The sequence below is a fragment of the Microtus ochrogaster genome, unplaced genomic scaffold (assembly GCF_000317375.1).
Source record: "Microtus ochrogaster isolate Prairie Vole_2 unplaced genomic scaffold, MicOch1.0 UNK43, whole genome shotgun sequence".
Taxonomy (NCBI): domain Eukaryota; kingdom Metazoa; phylum Chordata; class Mammalia; order Rodentia; family Cricetidae; genus Microtus; species Microtus ochrogaster.
This window is the reverse complement of record NW_004949141.1, coordinates 2,271,223-2,285,340: the sequence shown is the minus strand read 5'-3', so window position 1 is coordinate 2,285,340 and position 14,118 is coordinate 2,271,223. Positions and strand designations below refer to the sequence as shown.

The 14,118-nt window shown below is 48.5% G+C and overlaps 1 protein-coding gene across 1 annotated transcript in view; it reads left to right on the top strand.

Annotated features, from left to right (window-relative positions):
- The window catches only part of Magef1 (MAGE family member F1), a 22,224-nt gene extending 11,958 nt beyond the window's left edge, over positions 1-10,266 (top strand). Inside the window, 4 exon segments of the mRNA XM_013354393.2 lie at positions 8,914-9,414; positions 9,417-9,641; positions 9,644-9,704; positions 9,706-10,266. Of these exon segments, the coding sequence (XP_013209847.2) occupies positions 8,914-9,414; positions 9,417-9,641; positions 9,644-9,704; positions 9,706-9,946 (1,028 nt within the window). The 3' untranslated portion in view covers positions 9,947-10,266.
- The last annotated feature ends 3,852 nt before the right edge of the window (positions 10,267-14,118 follow it).

The following is a 14,118-nucleotide window of genomic DNA, read 5'->3' as shown; positions in this document are numbered from 1 at the left end:
GCCACAGCCTTGTGGTGATATACAGATTAATAGAGAGAGAGAGAGAGAGAGAGAGAGAGAGAGAGAGAGAGAGAGAGAGAGAGAATTGGCAGAGTCAGGGAGATGTCATGTAGCTTCTGAAGAAGAGAAATGCCAGAATCTTATGGGTAGGCCACAGCATCGAGGTGATACACTGATTAATAGAAATGGGTTAATGAAGAAGTAAGAGTTAGTTAATAAGAATCCTGAGCTCATAGGCCAAGAAATGTTGTAATTAATAGAGTTTCTGTGTGATTATTCTGGTTGGGGCAGCTGGGAAACTGGCTAGCGGTCTGTTTCCAGCTGAACACAACAAAATTACCTGTACTTGAAAAGCCTGATGCTGAGGCAGGGCGGGCTTCCTAAGCATGGGTCATTTAGCCTTCGCCTCACAGCAGGGAGGTTACAGATCATTGGACCAAGAAGTGGTTCAAGGAAAGCGTGGTAGTGAGTGACCAAAGTCAGCAAAGGTTGTCTAGAAGAACCTGTTCCTTGCCTGGCGGTGGTGGCGCACACCTTTAATCCCAGCACTCAAGAGGCAGAGGCAGGCGGCTCTCTGTGAGTTCAAGGTCAACCTAGTTTACAAGAGATAGTTCCAGGACAGGCTTCAAAGCTACAGGGAAACCTTGTAGCCTCAACCCATTCCCCCCCCCCAAAAAAACATTTCTTCCCTGGGTATTCCCCTGGCACCTTCTGCTACAGCCTGCTTGGTCATCCTACTCTTATACCAAACCTGTTAAAAGAAAGCTGGAGGGTGGGCGGGGGGATGTTAGCCAGTGTGATGGCTCAGAGGGGAAGGGTGATTGCCACCTAGTCTGGTGAGCTGATTCTTGGATCCATATGGTAGAAGGATGGAATCAACTGTGAAATACTGGCCTCTAGCCTCTGTCATGAGATTTCGCCTTCATGAATCCCCTTCCCACACAAATAAATAAAAAACATGGAGGAAAGACAGCTCCAGGAAAGGCCCCCTGCAAAAAGTCCAGGACCAGGCTGAGCCCTGAAGTCTGTTCAACCCTCAGGCTCTGCATTGTGACTAAGGATTCATAGCAAGTCTCCAAACTGGCCTCTCGCCCTCCATCCACGCCCTGTGCAGCTCACTCTCCAAGCCCCAGCGCCCTCCTGGAAATACCGCTAATTGTTTATTCCTGGGATCAAAACATATTGTCCAAAACAGAGTATTTCTCTAACTCTACCACTGAAGTCCACCAAACAGCAGACGAAAGAAAGAAATGTCTTCTGTTCTCACAGGGGACTGAGCAGCCCCTGCCTGCAGGCCCTTGCTCTCTCGGAAACCCTGCTTTCTCTTAGAGAGCCCTGCGAATCTCTAAGACATGCACAGTGCGTTGCACAGCATATCTGAATTTCTTTTATATGAAGTTGCTTAATTATTCACCTCAAGGAAAACTGATGCTTTTGAAGGAAAACTCTGTTTGTGCAGAGGCTTCAAGTGTCCTCTTGGGAGACAGAGACAACTGGGGCAAAATTCAAGATCTGACAAGCAAGGCTTTTTATGGTTTGACCCTCGCAATGCTTCCTGGGGTTTTCCTATCACTCATCACTGGCCGCCTGGACTCCTGCCCGTTCCTGACATGCCATCTTCCTCCCAGTCCTGCGGGGACACTATCTATTTGGTGACAACCAACCCACTATCCCAAAGGCCTTGAGGGAGACCAAAGGACCAGCTTCCACGCTATGCCTGTGCTTTGGAAGCAAAAGCCTGGTGTTCATATCCTGACTCGGTTCTTCACACCAGACATGGTTACCTAGCTTCCCTATCACATCTAAACCCCTCGAAGGGTTGTTACAGGAATGGCATAAGGCTCAGGTGGCTCCTTTGCTCTTCTCCCAGCTCCTATTGCACTCTGCACACCACGAATGCTTTACACATGTTCACTTGGCCACTTCTCCGGTAACTGCCAATTTCCTTCCGTAGATCAGTGTCTCCGCAGGTCTTAGAAGTTTCTTATATTTACCTACAATCTCATGATCTGGATATTATGAAATAAACTTATGTCTCTACTTTTTGTTTTTTTATTTGTTTGTTGTTTTGAGACAGAGTTTCTCTATTGTGTAGCTCTGACTGTCCCAGAACTTGCTATGTAGACCAGGCTGGCCTGGAACTCACAGAAACCCACCTGCCTCTGCCTTCTGAATGCTGAGATTAAAGGCAAGCACCACCATGCCTGGTCGTGAGATATACCTTAAATAATAGCATCCTTTATTAATGTTTCATTCCCTTAAAAATGAATTAGTTGGCGGGGGGGGGGGGCTGTAGAGATGGTCTACTGGTTCAGAGTGCTTCCTGCTCTTCCAGGTCCTAGCACCCACTTTGGGCCACTCATCACTGCCAGTAACTCTAGCTCCAGGTGAGCTGAAGTTCCCTTTTGGGGACTGAAGTCCCCCCTCCCACAAACATACAAAAAATAAAGCAAAAATTAAACTTTTAAAGATGAATTGATCAGTTCAGTGTGTGATGTATGCATGTGCATGCACATATATGCAGGTACACTTGCCTTTGCATGTCCATGTGGAGGCCAGAGGTCAGCTTTAGGTGTCTTCCTCTACCATCCTCTACCTCCGGGCTTCAACCATAAAGGCTGGCCAACAAGCCACCTGGGACCTGCCTATCTCTGCTGCCCCTTGCTTTTACATGGATATTGGGGATCTGAACTCAGACTCACGCATTTACCCACTGAGCTCTCTTTTCTCTTTGAGTACTGAGAGTGTTCTCAGCCCTTCCTTTGACAGTCAGCTCTGGAGAAGCTGGCTGGGAGCCACCCACCAAGACCATAAACACCTCCAGAGTGCAGCTCCGCCCCCCTACTTCCCACAGCTCCTTAGTCTGTGCTTAGAACACACCTAGTAACTGCTTGTGGCATAAACAAAAGCTTCACATACATGATGTGAGCGGGGAGGGGTGGCGGGGGGCTCTCCAAATGAGCCGTTATGCAGAAAGGGTCATTGTTGCAGGAGGCCGAGCTGGAGGCAAGCCCTTCTCTCATCCACAAGGACCAGCGCCCCCAATTACACCAGTTGGCCTCCAACTTCTGTGTGAGCCGATTAAAAAGCACCCTCTCTCTGGTGTCTGGAAACTCCTGCGAGGAAAGTTTGCTGCCCAAAGTTGGCTTTTGACTAGAGTCTTAACAAGAGGCTTGGGCAGGCTGTACGGAGAGACAATGTCACTTTAGGGAAGCAGCTGGAAGCGGCAGTTAGAAGAATTATTTTAATGAATACATTTCCTTTCAATTGTATGGGAATATCAAGATCCCATTAGAATGGGGAAGCAATTAGAACTAATAAAGATGAATGCGCGGCGCTCGGTGCATGCGGAATAACAAGCAGCCAACAAAGGGACTCCCAGAGCAGGCTCTAATCCAAGGGAGCCCACAGCCAGCAGAGGGGAGAGGCCCCGCTCAGCGCTCAAAGCCACCGTGCCCTGCACATTCTGATCACGGCCTGGCCCACAAATGGCGTGAGTTGTGCCTCCGAGGTGGGGGGTGGTCCCACCCCCTCCTGGGTCAGCCTCTGGGGGTTGAGATTGACTGTTGGCAGCCCCTCAGCAACAGCCATTCAAACCGGGGCTCTGGCTCCGCGCCAGCTTCTAGCCTGTCCCTTGAACTAGGTCTCATTGTGTCCAGGTGGCAAAGGCCTTCTCGCCAACTCTCCTTAGAAGTTTGGAGAGGGACTGGGACAGCGAGGAGGGAAAAAAGGGCGAACGAGAAGGGGCCTTCGGCCCCTCCAGCTCTTCCCTCCCCTCCTCCACTGCCCACAGTCTGTACCTCCTCTGAGTTTGGGGTTATGTTACAGTCGGGCGCTGAGTCACAGGCAGCCAAACACAGAAGTACTGTTGCTTACACAATTGCTCTTCAAACAGCAACAAACAATTTTCATTACCCAAGTCAGATCGAATCATTCGCCTGGCCATCCTGTCTCAATCCCAGCCCCGCGACCAGGCCTGAAGCCTAATGCTTTGCCCATCCACTCTGACAGCACTGGGCTTCTTGCTGCTCTGGGAACAGACAAAGCTCTTTCTCGCCTTTTTTTGAGCTGGGGCTGCTGCATGGCTGTCAAGACTATCAGGGGAGCAGGGGAGACAGAGGCACCGCTGCAGCGGGGCCCACTCAGTTGCAGGGCCAGCTCATCTCTTAGCACCCATATGAAGGCTGAGGACTCCCGTGCCCGAGTTTAGAAGGCATCCAACAAAAAAAGCCTGGCTCACCCCCAAAGTGTTCACTGGCCCCGATGCAGTGTCTGTACTTGACATTTCATTGTTTAATCTTTCTTGGCCAGACATTTTTTTTTTTTTTTTGAAACAGGAATGTGTAAACTCATTCCGAAATGTCTGTCTGAGAGGTCAGTTACACATTCATTACTGGGATTTATCTATCACGTCTCTTTAAAAAATGTATCTTCACAATCTTATTTGAACCTCAAAATAACCCTGTGGGGTGGACAAGGCAAGAGTCACCCAGCCCAGTGATGAGGACACACTGGTCCCGGGTGCAGTGTCTGTGCAAGGGTCACGGGATGATGGCTAAGAACCTGGTCAGTTCACTCTGCCGCCTTTCCCACACCTCCACAAAGTGCCAGGCATTCCGGGAGCCTTAACCCCGCAATTCTTTGTTTCCACTGTAACTCCTTACCCCTCCTCACGTGCTAAGAACCAAGGGTTATGAAGGGCCCTCAAGATTCTGATCTACAGTCACCAAAGTGCTTGCTTTGCCACGCCCCCTGCCAAAGAGAAAGCCCCTTCCTCTCTTTCCACAGCTCAGATAAGGATTGTTTGAAAAGTTTCCAGGACACAGCAGATACATTAAGAACTGGGAGAAATTTGCTGCTTCTGTCCCTCAGTACAACATTGTAGTGTCTAGGGACTGGCAAGGATAAAATCAAGTCTATGCCCCCATCTTGCCCCCTCCACCTCACATCTGAAGGCCTATCCATTTAACCTATGAGAGTCTTTGTTTTTATGAATCGGGAGTGTAATCTGTAAACTGTGAAATGCATAGGTCAATACAGTCTGGCAAGTTGAAAACAATGTATTCCTATACCGAAATTACAGAGGCATTTCATCTACCCAGGAAGTTCCTGCCACCCCTCTCCAGTCAGACCCACCCCCAGTTCCCACTGTCCTAATGATACCACATAGATTAGTTTACCCTGCCTCGTATATACAGAATCCTACCATAGTTATCTCCTTGAATACATGGAACCCGAGCATCGGTGTCTTTTATATCTTTCGTTCAGTGTAATGTCTGTCGGGTTCACCCATGTAATGTCAGCAGTTTGTTCTTGTTCAAAAAGTTAAGTATTGAAAAACGAAATCATAAAATTTTCTGGTAAGTGGATGGAGCTGGAAAAAATTATACTGAGTGAGGTCACCAAGACCCGGGAAGACAGATGCCGTACATTCTCTCTCACAGGCTGATCCCAGCTTCAACTCATCTGTTCTGTGTGTTTAACTCAGAGCACAAGTGGAAGCCAGGAAACGAGAAAGGGACATTTGCTTTAAGGGAGAGAGGGAGACATTATAAATAAAACAAAAGCAGGGATGTGGAAGACTAGGGCGTGGAAAGGCTTAGGCAGGGAGAGGATCAGGGAAAGGGGAGGGGTAACCCAAAGGAAACGGGTATGAAGAAGCCATGTGGAACCCTACTGTCTCACAACCAGCTAAGAATTATAATTGGAGGGGACAGTAGAACACACGTGATATGAGAGAAGATGGCAGGGGACACTGGAGGTTAAGTTTGTTTGTTTGTTTGTTTGGTTGGTTTTTTTCGAGACAGGGTTTCTCTGTGGTTTTGGAGCCTGTCCTGGAACTAGCTCTTGTAGTAGACCAGGCTGGTCTCGAACTCACAGAGATCCGCCTGCCTCTGCCTCCCAAGTGCTGGGATTAAAGGCGTGCGCCACCACCGCCCGGCAAGGTTAAGGTTTGAACTGTTTAAACTCGGACAGGGCTGTGTGGGGAAAGAGAGGAGTTAACCACAATTAAGGACTGGAAGACCTTTGTGGGACCCTACTAGTAAGGAAACTAATTTCAAAATACTTTTTTAAATATAATTTTCATTTATTTATTATGTATACAGTATTCGGCCTGTATGTATGCCTGCAGGCCAGAAAATGGCACCAGATCTCTTTACAGAAGGTTGTGAGCAACCATGTGGTTGCTTGGAATTGAACTCAGGACCTCAGGAAAAGCAGCCAGGAGTCAGGGAGACCCCAGAGGTCTCAAAAACAAAAACAAATCAACAACAACAACAACAAACCCCTCAAACTATTGCCTTGCTCTTGGTTGTCCTTCATAGCTACACGGTAAGATCCTGTTGCTGAAGACACAACACACTGAGCTACAGGACATAAAATCAATGTCAAATGTTCTCCTTGCTGACCAGCTTACCCAGTGCTGGAAGGTGCTATGCAGCCTGCTGGGGGGAAAGACATCAATGGTTTTACCTAGGACCAGATCCTGCATCCTATAATCCTAACCTGATGGACGAGGTGTGCCCACTGGTGTCCAGTGGTCGAATGACTGTTGTGGGGTAACTAACTGTTTTTTTTTGTTTTGTTTTTTGAGGTTGGATGGTTGGTTTTGGTTGTGGAGACAGGATCTCTCCATACGCTGCCATGTGCAGATCTTCCAGTGCAGTAACGCCACCCATTGCTCTGTGTGTGAACCTAATAAACCCATGGCTTACCAGCACTTACTTTAGTGGAACTGTACCTTGGTTCACCATTGAGATCTTAGGAGGAAGACTGGACTTTATGTCTCCCCTGCAGGTAAGGAATTTCAGCAACACTGGTACACTCAGGAACTGACAGCCCCTGTGGTTACCAGCACAAGACCAAGCCAAGCACAATTCCAGCATGGATTGGGGGGGGGAGTACTCAAGAGGCCCTGCGGTGCTATTGATAATTGTCAGCTAGTTGCTGTGGGGGGTATCACTCTTCTTTCGGGGTGTGGGCAGGATAGGTTGCCCACGTTCTAGGGGCTAACCCGATGTCCATGTGCACATGGCAGCACTAGTTGGACTTGGTGGTGATTTAGACGCGGGGGAGGGAAAGGAGAAGAGGAAGAAATTAAACAGGAAGGGTGGTGTTTTGAGGGGATCCAGGAGATGGACGGAGTAAATAGGATGTGGGTATGACCGTATTCCATTGTATATGAGTGTGAAATCCTCAAGGGATAAAGTTTTTAAAAATCTACGGTAAGGGTAGCACTAACAGTGAAGCTATACATGAACCTGGAAGATGGGATGGGGGGAACTTTGGGAAGCTTTGAAGAAAGCAGATTTAAAGTAGCTGGTACTTTAATAAAAAAAAATAATAGCTCACTTGAAATAAGTGTTGTTAGTATTTTTAAAGCCATCTAAATTATTGCTAATTTGTCCCTTACAAAGCTCCCCATCATCCTATCTCAGATACTCCTTTCCTCAGATACTCCTCCTTGACCAATCTCGCTGTAACAGGTGCATTGTTCTGTCTTCAGCACTGTCCTTTTAAGAAGGGCACCAACAGGGCAGTCCAGCCGGCGATCATGAACACGGAAAGGCTCTGAGATCTGGGTTTGCATTTCCAGTCTAGCACCTAACAGATGAGTGGTTTGAGGCAGGTAATTTAACCTCTCTGTGACTGTTTTCCCATTTGTAAAATGAGGATAATAATACTTTGCTAATAGGGATTTGGGAGGACTAAATTATATTGTACATAAAACGTTTGGCACAATGCTAACTAGCAATGGCCCCAAGCTAGATTATAATAAACATCTTCCTGCCTCATTCACACACTTAAGTTTTTATAAGTCATATGATATTAATGGGTATATATTTTTCAAAGTTTTTGTTTTGTTTTGAGACAGGGTCATGCTATGTAACCCAGGCTAGATTTGAATTCTATTGTTGTTTTTGGTTTGGTTTTGGTTTGGTTTTTTTGAGACAGTATTTCTCTTTGTAGACCAAGCTAGCCTCAAATTCACAGAGACCCTCCTGCCTCTGCCTCCAGAGTGCTGGGATTAAAGGCACCACCACTGTCGGGTTAGACCCATTTTTATCAATAATGCAGCCGAAGAGCAAAGAGTTTTAGTTAAACTTGTCCAAGATTATTGGCAAATAGCAAATGCTGCAGGAAAAATACGACCGTTTGTAAAATGTTGGTGATTGCAGCAGTACTTTAATGAGAATCAGACGAATATAGGGGAAATGCTTTGACAACAAAACCTAGCGCATGGATGCTAAATACACATAATTGCTATGGTTATTCAGAAATAACAGTGAATATCTAGTACCTGGATGGTAAATAAACATAATTGCTGTGGTGACTCAGACGCAACAGCAAATAAATTCTATGCATGCCCTCCAAGGAAGACTTTGGAAAGGCGATGTTGAAGCTTAGCCCTGAACAGTGGAGCGGGAATTTTCAGAGTGGGGAGGAGGAGGGACATCAAGTGGGAGACGCCGGGAGTGAGAGGTCACCAAGGGGAGAAATAAGAGTAGTTCTGGTTGGGGGAAATGTTTCCGTTCCTCGAGCCAGTCAGCGTGGTATGTGCTTCCTCGGTGTATCGCTCATCACCGCAGAGTGTGCTGTCCTCACCTTGCAATTAACCACTGGCCAGTATTTCGGGACTGCCTCCAAGATCCTCTTCCGCCCTGTAATAGGCATCCTCTCCACATGCCACCGAGGCCGCAGACAAAGACTGCAGTCTTTCCCCACGTGTCCTGATAAATTTTAATGGCCCTAGCGTGCACTCGGAGGCCCTTCGCTAGTTTACCATCCCCAATGTGTCTCTAAGCGCTCCGCACGTAAGCCTCTGCAGCTGATCTAAGCATTTACGAGAAGAATGTGCTCGAACTCCGTGCTAGATCTCACATGGAGACGCTTCCCCACCCTGACTGACAGCTTACAGCGTTTACCCCGAGGCTCAGGCACCCTCTCCCCGGGCGCCTGCACCTGCCGAAGAGGGACATCTGCGCGCGGTCCCCGGCCGCCATCTTGGCTGCAGAGGCCGGAAGCGGCGCGCACGGACTGCGGCTGCGCGGCCGTGGGCGAGCGCGGAGCTCGCCGTGACCTCTGGGTGCTCCCGCCGCCGTACCTCCCTGGCCTGTTCTCGCAGTCTCTGGGGTGGCTCGCCGGGCACTGCCTGCCCCAAGGCATGTGGCAGAAGCCTGGGAGTGGGACAGCCCTGCCTCCTCCCGCCGAGGCCCAGCAGGATGGCCAAGACGGCGAGCCCAAGCCCTGGCCGCCTCCCAACACCAACTGATCGGACGGCTGCCTATTCGGTGCAGTTTCTGCTGGTGGAGACAGGAGGAAGAAACTCATCACACACTTCCCAGACGGTGAAACATGTTATCGGAGATTTGAAGGCTCTGCACCGGAAGATCGCCTCAAGAGCCGCAGAACATCGCGGTACGTTTTTGCTTCCCAGCTGAAACAGCTTCACCGCAAAGCATCACACATCTTGACCTACAGATTAAAACCTGTTGAGGGCTTGTAGGAGGATCTGGGAAGAGATGGCCCCAGATTAGGTCTCTTAGTGATAATCATGGGTCTTATCTGCATGAAAGGTAATAGCGCCAGGGAGGCTCAGTTCTGGGAGATGCTGAGTCGGTTGGGGTGTGCTTCCATCAAAGAATTCTCTTTGGGTCCCCGAGAAGGCTTATTATGGAAGGTTTGCTTCAGCAGCTGTACCTTAGAACAGGTGCCTCACACCAATTCATCGGAATACGAATGCTCTTGGAGTCCCCAAAGCAACATGGAAATCACCAAGATGAAAGCCCTGGGTTCGTGGCCGGGCTTCAGTACGAGTCAACAGAGCCAGAGCCATGCCTGTTTAGGGCCAGTACTAGGGCCACCCTTTAGTACCGGTGAGGTCGGGAGGAAGGCCAACGAGGGCCTAATAGGTGTCATTTCTGAGAAAATTGTGAAACTTTAGTTTTTAGATCTTGTATCTTGCTAGGTTTTTGTTACTTTTAAGATATTAAATTGCTGTTTCTAAATGAGGCCATTCTTTTTTCCTATAGGATTTTGTTGTAGAGGTTTGTTCATTTTGTAAAATGTGTTAAGAAGCATTGCATTTTATTCTGTAATGCTGGTCCTTGATGACTTGAAGGGACTCAGCAGGTTGATCCAGTACCTGGGGAAAAACCTTATTTGATTTTTGTGTTTTATTTAAAAGGGACTGGTATGGATTTCTATTTGCTTGACTATTATGGTGACTTAGAAGAAATTAAAATGCTGTAAATGAGAAGCGTAGCCTGGTACACTGAATAAACTTGTTGAACATCTTATGCGTCGCACTGCCCAGTTTCAGGCATTCGGGAATAGAATGCGCCCTCTGTTTGGCGGGAAGAGTAAATAAACCGGAAATTACAATACAGTGAATGAAAGGCTATACAGGGACGTGTGATCTAGCTGAAGTGTTGAATGAGGCCTCCCTGAGGTCACCTCTAGTAAATCCCCTCAGACTTTGGAGAGGGCAAGGGGAAGGTGTAAAAGAAGGAGCTGGAGGAGTTGCGCTGGTACAAAAAATGGTATGAGAGCACTGATCATTCTCAATAACATAATATGTCAGGGGAGCAGTGGGTTTTAGAGCACAGTGATGGTGACCGTGATCAGTTTGGCCCTTGCTGCCTTCCTTCACTCAACCTCTGTAAGGATCCCTCTACTACAAAAGCCTTTCGAGGCCAAACAATGCCTGCAACGTTTCATAGATAGTGGGGGACACGTTATCTTTTCCTGCCAAGAAGCTCCGCTCCAGGATCTGTCCCCGGTGCAGGCAGCCCTGTGCTTTTGTTCCGTGCTGTCTCCGCTGCTTTCCCACTTAGTGGAGACATGTAGACCCCATGAAGATTAGCCCCTGGCCTCTGGTATGGACCACCTACCTTCAAAGTACAAGCAGGGAACCTGGAAGGAGCGGGGTGTACTAGAGTTGCGCATGGGAACTGTGTCCTTAGAGCGACCATAATAGAGAAGCTGTGTTCTGTTTGTCACAAGTTTTCTGCTACCAGTTACATTCACATAACATTACGTATGCTAAGGTTATCAAGGAACACATTTTAGGACACAAGCTCAGGGATCCAGTGAATCTAATTCAGGTCAGAATAAATCTGTCAGTAGGCAGTGTGCTAATGATTGAAAATGGGCCCTGAGTAGTTTGTAATTCATGTGGAGATGACCTTGCTGGGTGCTAAGTTAATTAAAATGGGAAGAATGCCTTTGTCTTTCAGGAGCAATGCTTTCTCCCAGGCAGAGGTCAGAAGCATGAGCCACAAGGGTCAGATCACTTGATTTTGCCTGCAGTCACTTGGTTAAAGTGCCCAGGCAGAGTCCAAGTCTCTTGCGCCTACTCCAGGGTGTCTCATTCTAGCCCAGTGTCCCCATCCCTGGATATCCCATCAGGATACCATGTGTAATTTCGGTTGCCACATCTCCAAGAACAAGCCAGTTGCCTCTCAGTCTCTAAAGGACCATGGTAGAGTGAAAGCAGCCTAAATTTTACTGGTGACAAAATGGCTTTGCTCAAGGTCATGTCAGAGACAAGGCTAACAGAAAAGTAACCATGCATTAGATGTGTTACAGGCCAAAGGCCTTTCCCACTGCTTTCTGCAATGCACTGCAAAGCATCACTAAATATCTCCATTTCAGACGCACCAATGGCAGTCATAGCCCGTACTCAAGTCCCCACGTAGCCAGCTCTTCTCTGCTTTCCACGTGTGTACCCGTCTTTAAGGGAAGAGAGGACCTTCCGCTTCACCGAGCACACGCATGCGGAGACCACAGAGCCCTCACAGGTAGCCTGACAGAACAGGATTAGAGTTGAGGTCTTAGTCAAGAGTTTTTGCCCTTTGCATTATTGTACACATTTTCTTCTGGAAAGTCTTAGGGTGTCCGTCACCAGACTCGTCTGTCTTCAAACACTGCAGTGTTTCTGGAGATACAGACGAGGACTCTGTCGCTAAGGTAATTACAACAAGGGTAAAAGCAGGCAAAGTGAAGTTGGGGTAGTGTTGGTGAGCTTCAGTCCCAGCCGTGGGTACTTCCGGTGTTGTCAGTGTGGTGATTACACATGGAATATGGAGTTGCTCAGGTCAGCTTTACCTGCATTGGCCATGTTTCCTCAGTCTTTAGTCTCCCGTTTCTAGTAAGCCCCAAATCAGTCTCTCATGCCATTGGTCAGTAGTAATGTCTGTGACCAGCAATTGTGGTTCCCAGTGTTGTTTCCAGATAGTAGTAGAAACAGGCAGAACTTGTACCCTTGCCTCAGGATGCAAGACCTCCCATGTCACAGATGCCATCATCAGCTTTTCAGAAGGACTAAGAGATGGCCCCTGGGTCCATGTGCGCAGCAGATCCTGGTCACAGTAAGGGCAAGAGCTGAAACCCGTTGTTTGTGGTCATTCACATGAGTGGGAAGGAAGGCCTGCCAAGTGCAACCAGGAAGCAAAGCCAGTGGAGGAAACAGAAACCAGTGACTTTCGCATTGGACGATGGGAAGATAGCCCGCCTAAGAACTCTTAACGGTCATTTATTTAGTGCTGCTGGTGACTGAACCCAGTACCCTCGGCATGCTAGATAAGTACGTCCTCAGAGACCCGGCCTAGCCTGGAGTTTGCTGTGTAGCCCATGCTCGCCTCAAACTCTTCCTCAGCCTTGGGCTTCCAGAGGTGGTGCCACGCCCAGCTCTTCAAGGATTTTGATGCGAGAGTCAGCACTCATGACCTACAGGAACTTGTGTAACAGGTGTTTGGAAGCAGCCTCAGGTTGACTGCAGCTGTCCCGGGATCCAGCACGCAGGCACACAGGGCTCCAAAGGTAGCAGCTCATTTGTAGCTCATACGAGTCAGGCCTCAGTTCATAGGCCCAACCCCAGTTTCCTCTTGAGGTAATTATTTTTCATGCCTTGGTCATGGTGGCAATTGATACTTATGTAAATTATACCTCAAATTGCGCAGCCCAGCAAAGATGGCAACAATTACCTCCCTGCAGAAACAGGCATAATAAGGAAGTTGGGTATCCTGAAAAGTCTCCTGATCAAGGCCTTTTAGAAGTCATGGCCATGTGACCTTGAACAAGGAATCCCATTCTCAGTGCTGATCCAGGAAACAGTTTAGTGGATGATTGAAGTAGGGTCAGTGAAATCCATACCCCGCACTCCAGTCTACCCCCTGAAATCAGACGTCGGCCACCTCCCAGTCTATAGCTAGCTATAGCCGCTAGCCTTCGCCAAGCCTGTGTGCCAGGCGTGGTGCTGAGAATGAGAACCACGTGGTCTCATGCATCCACACAGCAGCCCCATGAGGCAGATTCTACACTGTCAACTTTAAGATCCCGTAAGAAAACCACAGGAAAGCCTGTTTCTGCCAGTCTCCCAGTACTCAAGTCTAATGCCTTGGCGACTTAGCAAGACAAGCTTGAGCATCTGGACTGGGCTGGGGAACAGAAGCAGTGAGCAGTGACGAGGCACCCTGCAAGTTGACTTCTCTGGCTGACGACTGATCGAGAGGGAAGCCCGCTTTTGAGGAATGACGCCCCTGAGACACCTCCAGACCCTTGTGTCAGTATTGTGGGGGAGGAGCATCCGCTACTTGAGCCACACCTGAAACCAAAGTAGAAGGCAGACCTTTGGCCCCTTGGGTATTTACATTCCCCCAACCCCACTTTGCCCGTGGACAGCAAGTTGGCCTCAACTGGGTTTTTAAATTTCTCCCACTTTGGGGTGTCGTGTCTTTGACACAAACAGTGCTACCTACCTGAGAACACCTGGAAGACTGGACATCGGAAGGCAGCTACCAAAGCTCCTCCCACCGTATCTGCTACAAGGTAAATACTGTTAGGACGTGTATCACTCACTCACCAGATATGCGTTGGGCCACTTTTCGATGGCCAGCGTCACACAGGTGATGAGATTACAACAGAGGGCGAAATGGATAAACATCCTTGTCCTCCTGGAGCTCGTGTGCTGGAGCAAGGAGAATCTGGCTCACACAGCGTGCAGGACAGTGAGTGACCTCTGTTGTAAGGGGAGACACAGGAAGAACTCTGGGAGTGCTAGAAGATGTGCCGGTCTCAGAGAACTCCGCCCAAGGAGTCCTCACTGAGCCGTGG